This window comes from Neophocaena asiaeorientalis, unplaced genomic scaffold (genome assembly GCF_003031525.2).
Source record: "Neophocaena asiaeorientalis asiaeorientalis breed wild unplaced genomic scaffold, Neophocaena_asiaeorientalis_V1.1 scaffold22, whole genome shotgun sequence".
In the NCBI taxonomy this organism is placed as follows: domain Eukaryota; kingdom Metazoa; phylum Chordata; class Mammalia; order Artiodactyla; family Phocoenidae; genus Neophocaena; species Neophocaena asiaeorientalis.
The window spans coordinates 714,225-737,978 of record NW_020174422.1 but is presented as its reverse complement, the minus strand read 5'-3'; the positions used below and the strand labels follow the sequence as shown (position 1 = coordinate 737,978).

At 41.0% G+C, this 23,754-nt stretch overlaps 1 protein-coding gene across 3 annotated transcripts in view; it reads left to right on the top strand.

Annotated features, from left to right (window-relative positions):
- HACD2 (3-hydroxyacyl-CoA dehydratase 2) overlaps positions 1–23,754 on the top strand; it is an 89,987-nt gene that overhangs the window by 3,033 nt on the left and 63,200 nt on the right. For all 3 annotated transcript variants that reach the window (XM_024756509.1, XM_024756507.1, XM_024756508.1), the window contains exons 2-3: positions 81–198; positions 18,400–18,418. In XM_024756509.1, the coding sequence (XP_024612277.1) occupies positions 81–198; positions 18,400–18,418 (137 nt within the window). The remainder of the gene's footprint in view (positions 1–80; positions 199–18,399; positions 18,419–23,754) is intronic.

The window sequence follows — 23,754 nt, the reverse complement described above, 5'->3', positions numbered from 1 at the left end:
TAGTAATATCTATGATTGCCACATCTTTCTATTATAATCCTACTTACTTTTTTTTTTCTTCTGATTGCTCTTTTTCTTAGGTGGCTCGTTATAGCTGTTGGTCTGGTCAGAGCATACCTGGCTAAGGGTAGCTATCATAGCCTTTATTATTCCATTGAAAAGCCTTTGAAATTCTTCCAAACTGGAGCCTTATTGGAGGTGGGTCCTGAGATTTGTTGTTGTTGATTTCTGTTGTTTTAAAATTAAAAACAAGCTACTAAATTATATTGAAGTAGCCATGTTTCTGCTGGATTTGCTTTACATGTTGAAAACTTGCCTCGTAGAACGCCATGTATAATGTTGATACCTGGTTTATCTTTCTGACATTCTACATAAATAAGATCTCATTTAACTTGTATTACCTGGAATATATTTTACATTTAACTTTTATTGGCAATCAAATGAAACAAGCTTATATTAGGATTTTAAAAAATTCTAGGGACTTCCTAGGGAAGTGTTAGCAAACTCAGATACTTACAGGGACCGGGCATATAATGGGAACAGTGAAGTTGGTGAGTGTAGGATGTCAGGAGTGATAGATATAAGAAATAGTAGAGCCTGTTTAAAAGCCCCCAAAAACCTTTTTAAACAATAGTTTATTAATTTCCCTGTATTAAGGGTAATATATATATCCAGTCCTGTCTTCTGGGGTAAGTATATGATAGGATTTTTGACTTGCAATTCAAATTATTTTAAGCAAAAGGAAATTTATTGGCTTCTGTAGTTGATAAAGATAATAGGGTTAACTTAAAAAATCAAAGGAACCAGCTTGGGAATGAGAACGAAGGATTTGACGTTGCAGCACTCTCTTTCCATCTCTCATCACTGCTTCTCTCTATTTCTCTTTGAATATTAGTCTTAGGCTCTCCTACTGCAGATTGCCTTCTCTACCTGGTGGGAGAGAGCTTATTTTTTCAGCATTAGGGAAGGATTCTGGTTGGTCTTACCTAGACCAATCACTCTTGCCAGTGATGTGAAATACTTGATTAGTCAGATCTAGGACACATGCCCATACTTTTGGCCAAGGGACTGTAGACTTCGTTAATGGAAAAGGGGGAATGAGGTAGCTTTGGGCACACACCATAGCTGCCATAGTTCATTATGGTGAAAAATTTTCAGGTTGCAGAGAAGATCTGATATTCAGTTTCATTTTACCTAGCCTTTAGGCCAAGCCCATCATGACATTTGGAAGGCTCTTAGACCATTTATCTCCATGAAATGAGATGTTACCTCAACCTCTCACCCTCTTTTTTTTTTTTAATTAGTTTATTTACTTATACGTGGCTGCGTTGGGTCTTCGTTGCTGCGCGCAGGCTGGGGGCTACTCTTCGTTGTGATGTGTGGCCTTATCATTGCAGTGGCTTCTCTTGTTGAGGAGCACGGGCTCTAGGATGCATGGGCTTCAGTAGTTGCAGCATGTGGGCTTCAGTATTTGCAGCATGCAGGCTCAGTAGTTGTGGCTCACAGACTCTAGAGCACAGGCGCAGTAGTTGTGGCACACAGGCTTAGTTGCTCCACGGCATGTGGGATCTTCCAGGACCAGGGCTCGAACCCGTGTCCCCTGCATTGGCAGGTGGATTCTTAACCACTGCACCACCAGGGAAGCCCTCACCCTCATTTCTGAAAGCAGAAAGTTGTAGTTTTTGGGTTTTTTTCTCCCAGAAAGCAGAGAGATTTCAATACTGTCCATACTTATATGTTTAAGTTAGATGGTATGATGAAATGAACGTACAGCTGGAGGCTGAGTGCCCTTATTCTAAGCATGCTGGTTTTACCAACTTACTTTGTGAATTTGGGCGAGTCATTTATCTCTTGTCCACCTTGTTTTCTCATTTGTAAAATAATTAGTTTGAAGTAGATTTGTAAAGTTCCTTTCTGCCCTAACAGTTTGAGTTTGAGGAGAGTAGCAAATCCTTGTGTGGGCCATATTGTAAACTTAGAGGCTTAAATTTTTGGGGGAAAGGGGCAGTAGTAAATAAGTATCACTTGTCTGTCAGAGCTTTGGCCAGCACAGTTCTCAAGCTACAGAGAACCGAGTTTGGAGTCAAGACCATCAGAAACTGCCTGAGTGCTTGATATAGTAAGAAGTTGTATCCAACTGGAATACTTCAATAATTTACTAATTTAAAGGGGGTTCTGTCTCTGTAAGACTTGGTAATATTAGAGGTATAATTTTTAAAATTTAAGGATATCTTAGGGAAGGTTGTGACATTAAATAGTGTGATGCAAAATCTACTCAGGAACCAAATCTTAGACTTGGAGGGATTAGCGCATTTATCCCTATAAAATTTTTAATAGGGATTTAAGAAAATATTTTGGAGTTCTGGTTTTATCTCTGTTATCCCCACTAAGAACCAATTAGGTGACAAACCCTGGATTTGATTTTGGGAAAAGAACTCTGCAAAATGAATGAAGACTCCCTGGGATGTGCAGAGAATTAGCTTTGTAGATGGCAGTGATGGCAGTAGACCCCTCAACCTGGGACAAGAGAGCAGGCTTGCTAGAGCTGCGTCTCCTGAGCCGTCCATTAAGGAATGTTTTATTGCCTACCTAACCTACATAGTATAATAATGTGCTTAGTGTTGTTTAATTACAGATAAGTTGTCCTTATGGGAATTATTAGTGCTTGACAATAAACCGTGTTTATAGGAGGAAAAAATGAGTCCCAGGGAGGTCAGCTACTCACTTATATCTCTGCATGAATATTCTGAATAGTAATCTGTGTGATTATTCTTTAGTAGGTTCTGTGGGAATTTGCTTTAAGAGGAAATAGAGATTACTTGTTCTCAAGAAACTTCAAATCTTCTTAGGAAAATATAACACTTTGCTTTTTAAAAATATAAAACATTTACTAAGCAAGTGTAAATGGGCATGTAGTAGTGTAATACAGAAAGACTTTCTGAGAAAATTAAATGATTTTTTGCAAAATGGGTACAAAGATATATTGAGTTTGTGATACAATAATATAGCTTTTTAAAAGAATATTTATTTCTGGGGCTTCCCTGGTGGCGCAGTGGTTGAGAGTCCGCCTGCCGATGCAGGGGACGCGGGTTCATGCCCCGGTCCAGGAAGATCCCACATGCCACAGAGCGGCTGGGCCCGTGAGCCATGGCCGCTGAGCCTGTGCGTCCAGAGCCTATGCTCCGCAACGGGAGAGGCCACAACAGTGAGAGGCCTGCGTACTGCAAAAAAAAAAAAAAATTATTTCTTTGGCTGCACCAGGTCTTAGTTGCGGCGGCAGACAGGATCTCCATTGCCGTGTGCGGGATCTTCATTGTGGCATGCAGAATCTTTCTGTTGTTGTTGCAGCATTCAGGACCTTTAGTTGCGGTATGCGGGACCTTTAGTTGCGGCATTTGGGACCTTTAGTTGCAGCATGCGGGATCTAGTTCCTTGACCAGGGATTGATCCTGGGCCCCCTACATTGGCAGCATGGAGGCTTAGCCACTGGACCACCAGGGAAGTCCCAATAATATAGCTTTTTAATAAAGTAGACAGAAATCCTAATTTTTTTCCACATACATATCCAAGAATGTCTTGAGTAATTTTTATAGATAGTTTTTCAAAATATTCCACAGGTGACAGTTAAATAAGTATGTGTTTGAGTCACTGTAATGGGTGCCATGGAGGTTGAGCCCTTGCTAGTAAAGACATTAAAATCTTACTGGGTAGATGACTATGTTAGGACTCTTGGCTGGAGATTATAGAAACCGCCTTAACTGACTTAAACTGTAAGGGGAATTTATTATAAGTGTATAGTATGTCCCATGGAATCCAAGGGTGGGGATGCAGCTGGCCTTTAGGAATGGCCTGGAATCTGGGACTGGAGCACCACAGGGAACCCAGGAGGTCTTGCTCTGTCTCTTATCTCTACTATTGTCTCTCTCTCTTTTTCTCTGATTCTTCTCTTCTTGCAGACTGGGGTTTTTTTTTGGTTTCTTAGTCTGTGTGGCAGACAATGGTAACAGAAAACTCCTGAGATTGTAGTTTCTGCAATCGAGAGCAGCTAATTAAAAACAATATTATTTCCATTTCCGTATTCCTAGCGAAGGGCCTAATATGTCCAGCTTGAATCAGGTGCTTGTTCCTGGACCAATCACCTGTAGATGAGAGTAGGGTCACACTAACCATATAGAAGTTGGAGGGAAGGGACAATTTATAGAAAAGTGGTGCTAGGCATTAAGTCCAAGAAGTATTTACCAAAGTAATGAGACGCAATACAGTGAAGATGATAAGGTATGAGGTGATTTATAAATTGGTAGAAAGTAAAATACTGATAACTTTGTGGGCCAAGGGATCAGTGTGTGAATAACTACAGTGTGTCTTGAGTTGAATCTGAGAGCTAATTAACATAGGTAGCAAAAGTATATTTTTAAAATGCCATTCATAGATAAATAAAATATATCTTCATACCGTAAAATGAGTGAATTACTGGTACTTGTTATAACATGGATGAATCTTGAAAACATGCTTTGTGAAAGAAGCCAGAAGCAAAAAGCCATGTGTTGTTTGATTCCATTTATACAAAATGTCCAGAATAGGCAAATCATAGAGACAGAAAGTAGATTAATGGTTGCCAGGGGCTGTGGGGAGGAGAGAATGGGGAGGGACTGCTAATGGGTACAGGATTTCCTTTTAAGGTGATGAAAATATTCTTGAATTAGATGGTGGTATGGTTGCACAACCTTGGGAACATAACTAAAAATCACTGAATGTACACTTTAAATAAGTGAATTTTGTGATATGTGAATTATATCTCAATTTTTAAAAAATGCCGTTCAGGGGCTTCCCTGGTGGCGCAGTGGTTGAGAGTCCGCCTGCCGATGCAGGGGACGCAGGTTCATGCCCTGGTCCGGGAAGATCCCACGTGCCACGGAGCGGCTGGGCCCATGAGCCATGGCCGCTGAGCCTGCGCGTCCGGAGCCTGTGCTCCGCGATGGGAGAGGCCACAACAGTGAGAGGCCCACATGCCACAAAAAAAAAAAAAATGCCGTTCATCTATAATGAGCCGGATAAATTTTCTTTTTACTTTATTCTTTTTTTCGGGTCCATGATGTTCATGGATAAGGACAGACTATCTTTCCAGCTTTGTTAAGAACTGAGTTAAAGTTTAGAAATTAAAGATCCTACATTATGGCGCTTTAAAATTTATTTCTAAGAGAATTTGGATTTCTAAATATATTTAGTTAACATAAGAATGTAATTACAGCAAAGACATTTTCAAATACTCGTAATTGGGTGTGCCTCTGTGATTGACAGTGAGGATTCCAGTAGGTTAAGGACTGCTCTGCGGAGACATTAATTGTTGAGACTAATACAGACCATCTTCAACACATGTACATCAGTACATATATTCAATATCATTTACCTGCCACCGTCCATCTTGGAATATCTAATGGACCACAGGCACCTCCTTTCCTTATTCTCTTCCATCTCCTTCTAATGCTTGGAACCCTCTTATCTACCGAAAAATAAAATAAAATAAAGAAAAATAGTGTCATTTGTTATCTTTTCCTAGAGTTGATTTAGGACTGGGTCTGAAATGGCAGAACTGATTCTGGAGAAGCAGTGAAGGAGAGAAGATAGCTTTTGTTGTTTTCTAAGCCCCATCTCTGTATTCTGGTCTAATTCTCATGCCTCACATCACAACTCTCCTCAGATCCTTTAATGAAATAATAGGAAACTGATTTTGGATATTTCTCTAAAATATAGCAAAATCTTAAGAATTTGTAGGAAGAGGGCTCCCATCTTGTCTCCCTGCCAGTTTTTGTCTTTTTGCCTCAACTACTGGATGATTTTTTCCCACAGAGATACTAGGTGGTTGGGTTCTGTGATATTACTAATACTTTAGGCACATTATATATTAACTTTGCTTTTCTGAACTCATCTGGGGACATAACCATCATCTGTAATATTTTTCTTCCTTTTGGAAACATGCTAATTTCTCAGTAATTTTAAAAAGGAACTTCTGAAACACAGCTATATGCACATTTTAGACTAACTTTATTCTGAGGACTTGTTTTGAGAAACCAGCCCTCTAAAAGAGACTTCTGAAAAGCTAGCAGAGCAAGTCATAGTAGAGCTATCTGACACAAACAGGAATGACAGCAAACCCAGACAAACCAGCTTCAGAAACAGTGTGAAAACCAGAGAGAAATAGAACTTGGGTATAATTAATAAGTGTCACAACATTAGAAGGGAAGAGGGAGACTGTGGGAAACAGGAGTCCACCCACACAGGCCTCACTGCTTAACAACTCAAGCAAATAGAAGCAAATTGATACGGTATTCAGAGAAGATAGGTATTGGCTATAGAAAAGAGTGTGCTAAAATTTTTTTTTAAAAGAGAACTAAAAATGTCAATGGTGGCGGTTCAGGGCAGGAAGCAGGCCACAGTGCAGAGAAATAAGTGATACTGAAGATTCAAGAAAGGCAGGAGTTCCTAGTTATAGTCTCAGATAAAACAGATTACAGAGCAGAAACCATTGGGACTGTTTAGAGTGTACTATTTGAATGTCAAAAAGAACATTACAAAATACATAGTGCCAGGCATATCAGAGTTATTATGTGTTGGTGGACTAGCTAATGCATGAATGATTATCAGTAAAACAGAAAAACAAAATATACAGGAAAGCAGTGAAACTTAACAGATGAATAGTATAGTAGAACCAAGCTATCTAGAAAACAGAATGAGGGTATACAACCTGTCAAAAAGTACGGCTACCAGAAGTAGAAAAGATTGGAAAGTATAACTCAAAGACAATCAGGAAAAATTCTAGAAAACTATTCAGAATGGAAAGCCCCTCTCAGTGTGGTTATTGAGAGTATATGGAGTTGTACATAGGCACTGTTTTTCAAGGAAAAAAATCCCTTCCCTTCCTGGGCACCTATTTGTTAAATTTTTAAACTTAAAAGAAAGATAAGTGATTTCTAGCAGAGAAGAGATCTTAAAGTGTAATAGTAAAACAACTTGGGACGTTAGACTTTGAAAAATAAAAAGATTCATATGAAGCTAGGAGACAGCATTAGGTTCCTGAATAACAGACCATGCAATTTCCTACAGATGGAGACATTTTGAAAACACCTACCAAAATAATAGAACTTTGAAAGAACCTTATCAAAGGGTTTTTAACTGATATATAAGTAAATAAAATTAACCAATTCTTTTTTTTAAATAAATTTATTATTTATTTATTTATTTTTGGCTGCGTTGGGTCTTCACTGCTGCATGCAGGCTTTCTCTAGTTGTGGCGAGCAGGGGCTACTCTTCGTTGCGATGCACGGGCTTCTCATTGCAGTGGCTTCTCTTGTGGAGCATGGGCTCTAGGCGTGCGGGCTTCAGTAGTTGTGGCGCACGGGCCTAGTTGCTCTGCAGCATGTGGGATCTTCCTGGACCAGGGCTTAAACCCGTGTCCCCGACCTTGGCAGACGGATTTTGTTAACCACTGTGCCGCCAGGGAAGTCCAATAAAATTAACCAATTCTTTAGACTAGCACTGTGCAGAAGAACTTTCTGCAACGATAATATTCCAAATCTGTGCTGTCTGATATACTAGCCGCTGTTGAGCCCATGGGGCAGGTGAGACTGAAAATCTTCAGTTTTTAGTTTTATTTACTTTTAACTGAAATTTAAATAGGCACATGTAGCTAGTGACTACTGCATTGACAGCATAGCTTTAGACCATCATACAGATTGCAAGGTATCCACATGTAATTTCATAAAATATATCAGATTCTCCCAGGGTAGAACGAAGTGGGAAGGAGGGAAAGCAAAGGAAGACAAACCTTGTGATGTAAATTTTAGGTCACAACAGAGTTTATAAACTTTTTAATTCATAAGACAAAAGTAATGAGAATAATTATTAAAATATGGTGATGTTTTCAGGTTAGGAAAATCAAAAGAAGAAAAAGCAAATTGCAGATACTGGAAAAGGTACGGAAGGGTGCATATCAAACTGTTACTAGTGCTTACCTCTGAGGACGGATGTGGTATTTAGGGGGAATACAAGGGAATTTCTGCTTTTTATTCTATATACTTTAGTGTGCATTTACATATCACTTTGTGAATCTTTAAATTAAAAAGGAAAGATATAATATGTAATAAATATGTAATAAAGTATAATAGAAAACAAAAATGAATTAGGAAAATAAGATTTAAAAGTTCTTTGAGGGCTTCCCTTGAGGCACAGTGGTTAAGAATCCATCTGCTGGGCTTCCCTGGTGGCGCAGTGGTTGGAGGTCCACGTGCCGATGCAGGGGACACGGGTTCATGCCCTGGTCCGGGAAGATCCCACATGCTGCAGAGCGGCTGGGCCCGTGAGCCATGGCCGCTGAGCCTGTGCGTCCGGAGCCTGTGCTCCGCAACGGGAGAGGCCACAACAGTGAGAGGCCCACGTACCACAAAAAAAAAAAAAAAAAAAAATCCACCTGCTAAGGCAGGGGACACGGGTTCAAGCCCTGGTCTGGGAAGATCCCACATGCTGCAGAGCAACTGAGCCCCATGGGCCACAACTGCTGAGCCTGCACTCTGGAGCCCACAAGTCACAGCCGCTGAGCCCGCGTGCCACAATTACTGAAGCCCACACACCTGGAGCAGGTGCTCCGCAACAAGAGAAGCCACGGCAATAAGAAGCCCACACACCGCAACGAAGAGTAGCCCCCGCTCACTGCAACTAAAGAAAGCCCACACACAGCAAAGACCCAATGCAGCCAAAAATAAAATAAATAAATAAATTTATTTTTTTAAAAAGTTCTTTGAAAAAAGAAGAAAATAGGCAGCTTAGATAAGTTATCTTTTGATTTAAAATGAAGTACAGAATTTTACATCTGTTAAAAAGACAGTAGCAGTAACAATAAAATTATAGGATGATTGACTACACACAAATGCATTGTTTCTGATGTCTTTGCAAGTAGACTCATTAATTTTATCAAAGTAAAAAAGTAGGATGGTGGTTACTCGTTTAAAAAGCAAAATTCAACAATCTGTTGCCTGTAAAAGACTGATGTAAGCTTACTTAAGGACAAACCAGCCTTCCACGACCAAGCATACAAGAAAAACAGGACCATCCTGCTTAAGATAAAGTTGATTTCAGAGCAGAAGCCAAAGAGAAACTTGCTGCATTTACAATTTGTCACGCAGAAGGAACATGGTAGACACATGTTGGTGGAATTTATTAATGGCTGAATGATTATCATAGAAAAGCTGGCAGAAATGCTAAAGAAGTAAAAATAGAATTGTACTTGAGAAGTGTCACCGTATATGTAAAAGAACACCGGAGACAAGAAATTTGGGTACTAAGACTTGGTTGTGCCACTTGGTCTCAACCTCTGTAATGAATATTCTGGATTAGATGACCTTAACACTTTTTTTCCAGTTCTAAGTGCTGTGGGGCTTCAACATTTCAGTCAGAATACGAAAATAAAGCAGATAATGAATTAATAAATTATAGAGCCAAATACAGCAAAAAAGGTCAGATTAAGTGACAGAAAAAGTAACAGTGATTAAGGAAATTTCACCTATTTCCTCCTTCAAAAACGGATATAAAAGGATTTTGAAAACATGTTTGGATTGAAACCTTTGAGAGAGCGCACTAAATACCCTCTTTTTCTTGCTTATGTTCTGAACGTTGGGAAATAACTCATTGTATAAGGACCCTAAATATCACCTTTATTAGTGATAAAGGCCTAGCGGGAGGCTGCGTGTTAGTGTGCAAGTCAAGCAGGTTTGCTAGCTGAACTCCAGAGGTAGACTCTGCCTCCCCCAGGCAGCAGGGGCCAGGGCAGCATGGAGAAAACCAGACAGCTCGGGCTTCTCTGTGGGAGCCCTAGGGTGGAGCTGAGGTACGCGTGCCCCATTCTTGCCAGTTTACTGATCAGATGCGTCATCCTTCCTTTCCCAAGTAAAGTGATTAATGGGTGGAGAGAGACCAGAAATATCTGGAAGAAAAGCCTTCTCATGAAGCCAGAGGAGAGGGGAAAGGTGTTTGCCTCTAATCATAATCGTCTATAACATAAGTGCTATATATTCATTGTAGCAAAACCCAGATATACATAAAGAAGAAAAAACATGTCAGTCATAAGCTAATGATAACTGCTGATAACATATCGATGTCTTTCAAGACTACATGTTATTACATAGGTAAGTTTTAAGAAAAGATGAAATCATAAATACATATAATTTTCAAAACTAACCAAATACTGGTAAACATAACCCAAATTAGTTCTAGACCTCTCCATAACATGAGTGTAGTAGACATGCTTTGTGGAGCTGCCCAGCTCAGGGGGTTTTATTCTCTGGAAATTTTCGCAGTTCTACCACTAGACCCATACCAGCTGCATCTCTACCCCTGACTCTGCCTCTCAGGCCATAGCTCGCTGATCCAGGGTTGCACACCTGGCCCAAACTGGGCTGGTCAGACTTTTCTCCAAGAATGTGGAATTTTGAATTGAAAGACAGAAATTGGGACTTACTATGGCTGAATGATGTTAAATCCATGAACTAAAGCTGCTTGGGTTCGTATTCCTCTTGAGACTTGTTACTCTTTTTTGGACTTTGTTATTGTTATTTTACCTTGGATTAAAAATGAAACTGAAGGGCGAATAGACACAGCACAGAGGATATTTACGGCAGTGAAACTACTCTGTATGATACTGTAATGGTGGGTACATGTCATTATACATTTGTCCAAGCCCATAGAAGGTATAACAGCAACATTGAACCCTCAGCTACGGACTTCGAGTGACAGTGATGTGTCAGTTCAGGTCCATCAGTTGTAACAAACATACCACGCTGGTTGGGGATTTTGATAGTGGGGAGGCTGTGCCTGAGTCGGGGGCAGGGGGTAAATGGGAGAGCTCTGTACCTTCCTCTCAGTTTTGCTGTGAACCTAAAACTACTCGTTAAAAAATGGAAGTCTTTTTGTTTTTTTTTTTTTTTTTTTGTTTTTTTTTTTTTTTTTTTTTAGTACGCAGGCCTCTCACTGTTGTGGCCTCTCCCATTGCGGAGCACAGGCTCCGGACGCGCAGGCCCAGCGGCCATGGCTCACGGGCCCAGCCGCTCCGCGGCATGTGGGATCTTCCCGGACCGGGGCACGAACCTGTGTCCCCTGCATCGGCAGGCGGACCCTCAACCACTGCGCCACCAGGGAAGCCCAAAAATGGAAGTCTTTTTAAAAAATGAAACTGAACAAACTTGTTGGTAGCTTACAAAATTAATTTCCTTAGTGCAAATCTTAGAAACTTTTACAAAAAAGATGTTTCGAAGTAACCTATTGTGAAAGATGACATTCAACATTGAGGTTGAATTTTGAAACTAAAATGAGCTTATTGCCACTGGGTGGAAATGGAAAGGGTTCAGGAGGAGAGAGATGTTTACTGCTTTTTTTTTTTTTTTTTTTTGCAGTTTTTCTTTCTGTAATTGGTCATGAGGTTATAGTTGATACCTGTGGCTTCCTTCTTCTACTACCTATTCCATATTTCCCTTACCCACAGCAGTGACCCGAACCTTCGTTCCCAAGGGGTCTGAGTCCTTAGTCATTCTGCCTCTTTTTGGTTGCTGTAGTTTTCCATTAACGTTTACTACTGGAAATGCTAAGAGGTGCCTCAGAACCCCCTGGCTTCCATACATAGTCCGCTTTGCCTCGGTTGTGTATGGCAACATGATATCCCCTTGGCAATCAGGATTGACCACTCCATCCATAGATAAACCCCCTTTTTTTGCCTGTTGGTGCAGTAGCATGAATAAGGAGCCCAAAATGGCCAGATGGCGGTCTAATCTTCCAATTCAGTAGAACCATTGTTGTCACCTGCTGCAACCAGTAACCTTGTGAAGACTAAGCTCTCCAAACAAGTAGAGCTCAGAGTTGCCAGGATGGAAGGCAGAAATTCTTTAGGTGGGTTAATAGGTATAATAGAGTAGCCACTCCTACTTCCTCCCCTTGATTCTTGGACCTTTGTAATCCGGTGATGAGGAATACAGCATCTGTGATTCAAAGTATAAACTGCGTCCTGTAAGGCAGAACCCTATTCTTTCAAGGTGCTGTCTCCCAGTTGGCATCATAACTGAGTCTTCGGTAAATCATTCTACCTTTTAACTAAGCCAGGCATTTCTGGGTGATGGCATATGTGGTTAAGAGCAAATGATTCAGTGGGCCTGAGCCCATTGATGTATGTATTTCTTTTGCTGTGAAGTGAGTTCTTTGATCAGACACAATACTTTGTAGAATGCTATGATGGCAGATCAGGCACCCTGTGAGTTCATAGATGGCGACACTGGCAGAGGCATTTGTGGGCAAGGAAGGCAAATCCATATCTAGAGTATGTGTTTATTCCAGTGAGGGCAAATGTCTGCTCCCTCCTTGGTGGAAGAAATCCAATGTAATCGACCTACGATCAGGTTGTGTGCTGTCCACCTGGGAAATGATGCTTTATAGGGCACTTAATTCTGATCTCGGCTATTGGCAGATTAGGCGCTCAGCAGTAGGGTTAACCAGGTCTGCCTTGCTAAGAAGAAGTTCATGTTGTTGATCCCATGCGTAGCCTCCATTCTTGTTAACGTGGCCAATTTGTTCATGGGTCTATTGAGGAAACACTGGGATGGGTGGGAGGAGTCTAGCTGACGTTAATAGTGTCCATCATTTTGTCCACCATCATTAAGAGTCTCCTTTACAGTAGATGCCATTTGGTGAGCATTCACGTGAGACAAATATTTTCAATGTCTATGCCCATTCTAAGAGATCCATCCACATACTTCTTCCCCAACTTTCCTTGTCACTATCTTCCAATCCTGTTCCTTCCAAGTCCCTGACCATCCAGCTAGACCATTAGAAACTGCTCATGAATGAGTCTAAATCTGTACTTCTGGTTATCTCTCATTCCAGACACAGGAGAGAAGCAAATGTACTGCTCGAAGTTCTGAATATTTATGGTTTGTAAGGCACAGATCTCAAAATCAATAATACATGTAGTGGTTAAGAGCACCAGCTCTGGAGCGTGGCTGCCTGTGTACAAATTCTACCAGTTCCATTCATGCCCCAGTCTCCTGCTGGCTTTGGGGAGTCTCCTGGAGAGGCTGGGGAAGGGGGGCTCACCCAGGGAACACAGACACTGGTGGCAGACACATTGGGGAGCATTCAACCGCGTGAACACTCCTAGCAGCTGACATTGGATCATTAGCACTATGACATATTTTCAAGGGAGATTTTGACTATGGCAAGTCTTCTGAATGAGGTATGCTTATTTTAGTTCAGTAATTCTCATTAGATCTCAGCAAGAGCAGTGTGACCCCTCTAGAGTGCGATTTAGAAAACTGAGAGGGTATTTTGATTGCCACAATGAATGGGGGTGCTATAAGTAGATGTCCTGTGCTGTCTGAGTCAGTCCAACTCAGTGGAGGTCTGTATTCCCCCTGACTTTTGTATATACCATGGGCTGATCCCTCTCCAAATATAAATTGATAGTTTTGTAGTACATATTCATACTAAAAAATCTTCGCGAGAAATTAAACAAAAAGCTTATTAAGTTAGAAGAAGGTCATTGTCTTAGTTTTCTCTTGCTGCATGACAAAATACCACAAACTTAGTGGCTTAAAACCACACTCATTTATTAGCTCACAGTTCTATAAGTCAGAAACTGGGCTTGGCTGGGTTCTCTGCTCAGGGTCTCACAAGACTGAAATCAAGGTGTCAGTTGGGTTGGCTTCTATCTGGGGGCTCTGGGAAAGAGTGCTTCTAAGCTTATTCAGCTTGTTGACAGAATCCACTTAACCTGTGGTTGTAGGTCTGAGGTCCCATTTCCTTACTAGCTATCAGCTGGAGGTCACTCCTAGCTCCTAGAGGCTGCTTTCCAGTCCCTGCACATGGATGGCCTCCTCCATCTTCTAAGTAAGAAATGGCATATTGAATATCTTTTGTTCCTTGAATATCTTTGAGTTCCTCTTCTGCCACCAGCTGGAGAAAACTCTGCTTTTAAAAGGCTGGCCTGGTTGGATCAGGCCTACCCACATAATCTCTGTGCCTTAAAATCAGTTGACTTCGGACTTGGACTTTAATTACATTTGCAAAATTCCCGCCCTGTGGTACCTTGTTTAGTGTTTGATTGGATAACCAAGGTACAAGAATCTTAGGGAATCATCTTTAGGATTCTACCTAGCACGGTTGGTATGAATAGGGAGCTTAAGTGAAATAAAGGTATCATCTCAAAATAATTGAGTAATTTGTTCACTCTGCACATTCTGTTCTGTAAACATTATAGCATTTCCAGCTTGCATATTTAGTTGAAAAGGATTTCAGTGCAACAGTGTTATAACTGCAAAAGCAATGAAATTTTTGATTGAAAATATGGAACAGATTGAGATTCCTGTTCAGACTTTTAAGTTAATGGAGACTCGTGAAATGCAGGGATCTCATTCAATTTCTTTTTTTTTTTTAATGAATTCATTTATTTTATTTATTTATTTTTGGCTGCATTGGGTCTTCGTTGCTGCGTGCGGGCTTTCTCTAGTTGCGGCAAGTGGGGGCTACTCTTCATTGTGGTGCGTGAGCTTCTCATTGCAGTGGCTTCTCTTGTTGGGGAGCATGGGCTCTAGGTGCATGAGCTTCAGTAGTCGTGGCATGTGGGCTCAGTAGTTGGGCCCATGGGCTCTAGAGTACAGGCTCACTAGTTACGGCCTATGGGCTTAGTCACTCCGCAGCATGTGGGATCTTCCTGGACCAGGGATCGAACCCGTGTCCCCTGCATTGGCAGGCAGATTTATTTTTTAATTAAATTTAAAAAAATTTTTTATTTATTTTTGGCTGCACTGGGTCTTCATTGCTGCGTGTGGGCTTTTCTCTTTGTTGCGGTGCATGGGCTTCTCATTGTGGTGGCTTCTTTTGTTGTGGAGCACAGGCTCTAGGTGCACAGGCTTCAGTAGTTGTGGTTCACAGGCTCTAGAGCGTACGCTCAGTAGTTGTGGCACACGGGCTTAATTGCTCCGCGACATGTGGGATCTTCCCGGACCAGAGCTGGCACCCGTGTCCCCTGCACTGGCAGGCAGATTCTTAACCACTGCCCCACCAGGGAAGCCCCCTCGATTTCTTTAATATAACTATTTTAATAATATTTTATACTGCCTTTTTTTGAATCACTACAGTTCAGTTTTATCCTAAAACTATCCACAGTTACACAACTACTTTATCACATCTTGCATTACTGTTTTTTTGTCTAACCCATCTTCTTTTCCTTGTCACACCATTCAAAGAATATTGTTTCCAAGTTCTTTTTACAGACCAGGCACAGATTGTATGTCCCAGTGGGATTTCAAAAGCAGAAGGATGTTTTCTGTGATACTTTCTTCCTACCCTATCCCATGACATAATCTAGGGGATTATTTTGACACCACGCTTACAAATAAATAAGACCTAGCTTCATTTGTGATAATGTTGTACTTCCTCATTTTCTCTACTTTGTTATTTACTTGCCGTGTTGTTTTAACTTCAGTTAAGATTACTCCCCTATGTCCATTATTATCTTAATACTGTTTTTATTCTAGGGTTGGTCTGTACCTCTGTTCTTTTATTTTCCTATTCTTATCCAAAGTGCTTTCTGGTATTCTTACTTTTAAATCCAAACTTATTCATCATAAGTTGATATATATATCTGACTGCTTCATTATGTCATTGTGTCCCCAAGCATTTATCTGTGGAAATATATATTTTTTTAAATAAACTACTATCTTTTTATTTCTTCTTTATATATTGGTTAGGACACTTTATTTGTTTTAATTTTTCTGCAGGTAAGTTATATCATCTATGAATTTTATATTTAGTAAAGGAGGCATTATAAAATATGTGATTAAAAAGGGGAGATTGGGTCTCATAGGACTAAGATTTGTTCTATCACACAAAGAAGACATGATAGGCCTTAAGGTTATCCATCCTTTCCTGCAGTGTCCTATTGTAAATCAGCAGCCTGGATGTCTTGCCACATACATGAATAGAATAGGTTTTCTATCTAGGCACTATCATCTGTCTTGTCTCAAAGGATGCTCATCACTCATCTTTCATTCCATTTCATTTCAATCAGCACGTATCTTAGTTTTCCTCAACTTTGCAGCAGGAGGTTTGGCTTATCTTGTAATATTCACACATTTGAGATTCTTAGCAGTGTTTTCTTTTGAAAAATATAAGATTTGCAGTCTGGTAATTCTTTTATCAGTTATCGACATATTTGTGCAGCTTGATTTTTTTTTTTAATCCAAGCCACCCCCATCCTCCTCCCTTCAGAAAAAACTTAGTGAAATCATAGACTTGAGCACAGAGTCTTATTAGGCATGGTTTTTTTTGTTGGTTTTTTGTTTATTTTTGGTTGCGTTGGGTCTTTGTTGCTGCACACAGGCTTTCTCTAGTTGCATTGCGCGGGCTTCTCACTGCAGTGGCTTCTCTTGTTGCAGAGCACAGGCTCTAGGCACACGGGCTTCAGTAGTTGTGGCACGCAGGCTCAGTAGTTGTGGCTCACAGGCTCTAGAGCACAGGCTCCTTAGTTATGGCACACAGGCTTCGTTGCTCTGCAGCATGTGGGATCTTTCTGGATCAGGGATCAAACCTGTGTCCCCTGCATTGGCAGGTGGATTCTTCTTTTTTTTAATTAAAATTTTTTTTAATTTTTAGTTTATTTTTGGCTGCATTGGGTCCTCATTGCTGCGTGTGGGCTTTTCTCTTCATTGCGGTGTGCTCACACAGGCTCAGTGGCCATGGCTCACGGGCCTAGCTGCTCTGCGGCACATGGGATCTTCCCGGATCAGGTCACGAACCCGTGTCCCCTGCATCAGCAAGTGGACTCTCAACCACTGTGCCACCAGGGAAGCCCGGCAGGCAGATTCTTAACCACTGAGCCACCAGGGAAGTCGCTAGGCATGTTTTAGATAGAGCTAAGTCTTGTCAAGTTATAGCTTTTTCAGGTATAACTAATATACAGTGAAATGATAGAAAAAGCAGTATAGTAGGAATAAAATCTAGGTTCTTGATCTGCTACATCACTTACTACCTTGGTGAAGCTGAGCAGTGTTTCTAAGCCTTCGTTTTCTCATCTGCAAGTAGAGATATCTGTCCTGCCCATCTGCCAGGGTTATTGTTAGTTTCAAACAACACAATGACGGCTTGAGAAATGTATTCCAAAATGCACTGCAATGGTTGTTAGGTCTTATCATCCAGAAAAGCTTTGGTCATTAAATCAACCTTGTAGATGGCTTCAAATTACTTCTTTACTACCACCACCCAGGTTAAAGCAGTGCCAGATACAGGATGAATTGGAAGGGGATTTGGAAGAACCTAATTGGCTGGTTAGATGGCCATTGAGATGGAGAGGAGATAGCAGTCTCACCCATGCACTGGAAATAAAAAACTGGGGAATACATGCCAAAAGCATTGGCAGGACTTGGAAACCTGTTTGACTTGGGAGTGAAGGAAAGGAAAGAGCAGTTGAATCTGAGAGCTGGGGGGGGGTTGGTGATCAAGAGGCATGGTAGGTATGAAGGAAAGGAGGGGTGAGCTTCCTGCTGAAGCATGCCATCTTTTTTTTTGGTTTTTTTTTTGGTTTTTTTGTGTGTGTGTGTGGTACACGGGCCTCTCACTGTTGTGGCCTCTCCCGTTGCGGAGCACAGGCTCCGGACGCGCAGGCTCAGCGGCCATGGCTCACGGGCCCAGCTGCTCCGCGGCATGTGGGATCTTCCCGGACCGGGGCACGAACCCGTGTCCCCTGCATCGGCAGGCGGACTCTCAACCACTGCGCCACCAGGGAAGCCTGCATGCTATCTTTGAGTTGCTGCTGGTACACCTAGATGAAGATGTCCAAAGGAATGTGGGCCTGGAGTTCAAAGAAATCTGGGGTTAGAGATTAGACTGGGAATACCCCTGTAATGAGATCACAGAATGAGATAAGATGGGGTCCAAGGGTAGAGCTTTGTAGAATAAATGTCTGCATTGAAGGGCCTGCCGGGTAGGAAAAGGCTCTTCTGATCTTGTGTTCCATAGTCTGTGATAGTTCTGTTCTGTACAAATGGGACATGGGAGTTGTACACTGGCTGCTCTTATCATTTTATGTATTATAGAAGAGGTCCTTGACATTTGCTAAACTACTGGGTAAGATTTATTCCTTAGGAAATCTTCCATAGATACACAAACTAAAAATGAATAAACAAAAAACTGAACAAGAATTTACATTTTGTTAAATAGTCTGTAGCCAAGTTTAAAAATTGAATGTTCATTTTTCGAATTCAGTATGCTGGCAGACACTGCTCTATTCTTCTGAAAGGCTAGTTTGTATGAAATAAAACTATAATATTATTGATCTTTACTAATTCTCTTTTCCCCCCTTTTTCTCTCTAGATTTTACATTGTGCAGTAGGTGAGTATGGAATTCCCCTCCAACTTAAGTAGAGTGGATTCTGCTTTCTTTTTTTAAGTCATGAATGATAGGTTGATTAGATTCTTACTGAACATTGAAAAAACTAACCTATTTTATCATTATATATAAAATTGCTTAGGCTTTTGGTTTCTAAAATCATGGGTACTATTTAGATGTTATCACTGAACACTTTATTAAATGCCATGGCTATTTTTCTCTGTCAATTTAAAGAGGCCTCTCCTACCTTCTCAGTACAAGGGTAAATAGAGAAACACCTAGCATATTTATAAAAATGTGACTTGGAGTGCTGGGCTCTGTTGAAAGCCCTCTCTGATTACTTAAATGTTATACTCTCTTTCCTTATTTTTTAAAATGGAGTACTGCGTATATTGCCTACCTCTCAGATGAATATTTAATGTATGTGAGAGGGATTGGAAAGTACAAGTACAAAGCGTTATACCAATGTGAGAGATTTCTGCTAAAAGCAGATACAATGTGATTCCTCTTTGGGGAATACGGAGGGCCATCAAATTCTGCTCTGGAACTAAGGCATAGCTTCTAGTCTGGGACGGCTAGACTCCTCTAAGCAGAAATCAATTTTGGAAAGTTGATAGACCCTGTGGAGTAAACCCATAGCGGTTGCTGTGCATGTGGACTTGTCTCTCCAAGGGAGGATTTGAAGTTGCTACTCACTGAGAAGCACCAAAAGTCTGAAAACTCCAGAACTATGCATTCAAACCATTATGGCCCTGATCAACATAATGGATAAATTAAGTGGGTACTTACTATATTCGGGGCACTGGGGAATTCAGAGATGAGGAGACTTACGGTTCAGGTGGACGCACAGCAAACTCTCCACCATGGGCCTTAAAGGGATCACTATGATACCAGGGCTCTATTACTTTTAAGGAAGACACACATCTTCCTTATAAAGAATTGCACCTCGGCTATTTTCTCACTAGGAGGAGGTGTACAATCAGAGATTTCTCAAATGATTTGCAAAATTTTGTATGGATGTGTCTGTGTTTGCTTGGGAAGGTGGGTAGAATTCATAGCTTTCATAGATTCTCAGAGGAACATGATTCAGAAGGTTAGGAAACTGCTTTAGCACCTTTAAGCAAGAGATCTGAAAGGAGCTTGGAGACTCATTTGTCATGTGGTCTGCTTTCCCAGAAAAGGTTAAGGAACCTGGTCCCATAGCCAGTAAATGGCACAGCCTCACTTGGGACCTGGCCAGTCTGAGCCAGAGCCCACCTGACTGACTTTATTTTACGGTGAATGGGTTTCAGCTAGTGAATAATCTTACATACATTCCCTTTTTAGTCCTTTATCTAGAGTTTTGAGGTGAAAAAGTTGTCCCTTCTTAAGTGCTTAAATTTGTAGATTGGGGGTATGTTCAGCCAGAGAGAGCGTTCTGGAACCAGTTCAGGCCTTCTCCATATGACTGAACCCTGTGCCCCCAGTCTGCCCCCCTCTCTTAACCTTCAGCTGCCTCTGTACAAAGCTCTTAGATGCATGTTTTCCAAGCATGTATATTATTATTTTAATTAATATTGCCTTGTATTTTAATACACAAATTCCTTTTATCTGTCTTAGAATATATTCTCATGCCTCTATAAAATTTCTACCCCTGGAAATAAAGTTTCTGACAAGTATATTTATTCATTCATACCAAGAACATGATTGAATGCCTACCAGGTGGGGCCAGACACTGGTGGGTAGTGGGAGCAGAGAGGTGAACAGGCACAGGCTTAGGCTCAGGAAAGCCACACTCAGATGGGTGCCCCTCTGAGCGCCTCTGGCAGGATGCACTCCGAGGAGTAGTATCTATGTCACACTCCTCTCTGATGGTTTGTTGACAGGTGTCCCTAGGTCTTGGTTTGGTGCCTGACACACAGGAGATACTTTAAAATTCCTTCTTATTTTCTCAAGAACCTTGTTCCATCAGTGATTCTCTCTCTTGCATCATCACCCTTTGTCATCTGCCTTTTCCTTCTCAGCTCACAAAATGCTCAGAATGCTCCATCCTAAAAATAATTTTTAACCTAACCTTTGACCCTGCCTTCCTCCCTTATTACTACATAAGTCCTCTTCATCCCTTTTACCAGATTTCTGGTATACTCTTTCCACTTCCGCGCTCCCATTTATACCTTAACCCAGCAGTTGTGCTTCTGTACCCCTTGCCCTACTAAAATTGCCCTCTGGTCTAAAATCAGCACGAGTTTCTGTTAAATTCTGAGGAATTTAATGTTTGGAATTTACTGAACTTCTCAACTACGTTGGGTACCACTGATGACCCCCTCTGTGACATCCTGTTCTTTTATCTTACATCATACTGAGCCCTCCTGGCTTTTCTGGTCCTCTGTGGTTCTTTTCTTTCTTTGGGGCCTTTTCTTTCTCCCCTTGCCCCTTAATTGTGGGTGTTCCCAGTATCTGGCCCAGCGCACTGCTCTTCTGCCTGAACAGGCCCTCTGGGTGATCTCTTCCCTTCTCATGGGTTGAGGTACTTAAGACCCTCAGTTCTTTAACTCCAAGCCACACCTGCACCCCAGACTCCAGACTCACCCCATGAGCTCCTGGATGTCCACTCCTGGATGTACACCTTCTCCTCAGCAGCCTCCTTCTTCTTGTCAGGTGCTCCACCAGCTTCCAACCACTATCCATTCAGTCACCCATTCTAGACCTAGTGCTCATCCATGATGTCTCCTCTCCTTTCCCCATACTCCCATAGCCAGGTGGTCATCAGGTTTTCTCAATTCTGTTTCCTAAATAGTTCTCAGATTGTCCTGTTTTTTCCAGCCCTGTTCAGAGTCTGAGTATGTCTCATCTGGACTCCCATATCACACTCCCTGAACTTGTAGGTTTATAATATTAATATTAGTAATAATAAGAGCGATCATTATAATAAGAGTATTTACTATGTTTCAGTGCTTTACATTCATAATCTACTTACTTCTCATTGTACGGTTGACAGAACTGAGGCTTAGAAGGTTTTATATCTTGCCAAAGTTCACTTAGCTAATAAGCCCTAGAGCTAGAAGTTGAACCTGTGGCTGTGTGGCTCCAAATCCATGCTTACAGTCCTCGAGGGATTTAGTTAAAGGATGATTCTGAGCATGTTACTTCCGTGCTTAAAACCCTTCGCTGGTTTAAACATCTTCATGATTTGAACCCTGCCCACCTCCCTAGCCTTACCTATGTCCATTCCCTGCCTCCCACTCTGTGCTTCAGCAACCCTAACCTTCTTGTATCCCCCCGGCCCCCCATACTACTGCACTACTTCCTGCCTCTGGTCTGTGCCCAGGCTTTGTGCTCTGCCGGAGTGGTAGCCCATCCCCTGCAGCCGGCAGCTTCCCCCAGTAAACTCTCCTGCCACCCTCTGGCTAGATTACATACCATTCCTCACTTTTCTGTAATACCCTGCAACTCACTCTGTTATCACACTTTCCACAATGTATTATGGTCTGTCACTATACCTATATCTCCCACCAAGATCACTGAATTTTTCCAAGAATGAGAACTCTCTCCTATTGATTTCTGTATCCCAGCACCTAACAGTTCATGGCTCCTAGTGGGAGCTCAGTGAACATTTGATCATAATCTTACTAAATTCTGGTGAAATTTTCTGAAACTTGTTTCAAAATGTTTTCAGTTTCTTAAAAAAATCAATAAGAATACTAATAAATAGGCTATTTCTAGCATTAGCCTAAAGGCAACCCTTTATTTTTTTTACTCGTACGACTTAAGTTTACTTTTGGAATGACGGTTTATTTTCCTGTGGCTTTCTGAAACTTTTCACTGTGATAGCTTGGTCTTTTAGAAACTTGTTTTAATGCCTTGAGATGTCTTTAGTTTACATATTGTTGATGAGAAGTCTAGACCTCAGTCAGACCTGGGTTAGTTACTAGCTGTTACTTTCAGGATGTAACTCAACTTTTGTGTGCCTTCATTTCTTCCTCAATAAAAGGAGGATAATAATACCTACCTCTAGGGTTGTTGTGAAAACACGAGAGGACACACATGAGAAACACTTAGCTTAATGTCTAAGATATAGCAATGTTGAAAATTGCCCAATACAATGATAGTTCTTATTATTAACAATAATAATGTCGTAGAATGTTAAAAGTTTTATTCTGTCCCTAATGTAATGTTCCATATTTAGATTTATATAAGTGTAACTCTTCCATATTCTTATTTTTCCTAAATTGTAATTTCTGTGTAAGTGAGTGCTTCAGGGCCACCTGTTCTTAGTATGGGTTGGAGTTGCTTCTTGTCCATGGTTGTGACAATGCAACTTGGCAAAAATAGCCTCCAGAAATAGTAAACTAAAATTCCACGTGAGGGATTCATTTCTGTAAGAAAGTCAGGCCTCTGTCCTTCCAAATGGGTTTCCATGCCCCAACTTCTTTAAAGTGGGTTGTTTGCTCTCCACTGATAATGCAGGAACAAGATTTCTTTTGCGGGGAGGGAAAGGGGACAAGTGATAGCCCTTTTGAGCACATGTTGGGGACATATTTTTTTTAATTAAGGTATAATTGACATATAGCATTGTATTAGTTTCAGGTGTACAACATAAGGCTTTGGTATATGTATATATTGTTAAATGATCACCAAAATAAGTTTAATGTCCATCACCTCATATAGTTATAATTTTTTTTCTTGTGATAAGGACATTTAAGGTCTACTCTCTTAGCAACTTTAAATATGCAGTCCAGTATTATTAACTGTAGTCGCCATGCTCTGCATTACATCCCCAGGACTTGTTTATGTTATAACTAGAAGTTTGTACCTTTGACAACCCTCACCCTTTCCCCGCACCTCCACCCCTTGCTTTTGGCAACCACCAGTCTGTTCTCTGTATCTATGAGTTTTGTTTTTTGTTTTGGTTTTGGTTTCCTAGATTTCACATACAAGTGAAATCAAACAGTATTTGTCTTTTTCTGGGATAAGATTTCTTAAATACTGTGGTCGCAGCCCTCAGACCAAAATTCATAATGCTTTTATTTACGCAGTGTTTTTCTTTTTGGAAATGAGAATTTAAAAACCCAGGTGAGACATGTCTTTTACAAGACTGCAAAGAAGAGTTGTGGTTTTCTTTAACCACATGGTACAGTTTGTACTGAAAGAAGTATTACCTGTTTTTCTGTGTTGTGCTCAAGATTAGATTGTGGAAGAGGCATATTGGATATGGGTGGTTCTCAGCTAACTCCAGAGTATGGTTACCCTGCTTTGTTGGGATAGAAATTAGAGGTAGAGAGACTAGAACTGATGATAATCTTCGAGCTTCTCACTGTTGTGGCCTCTCCCGTTGCAGAGCACAGGCTCCGGATGCTCAG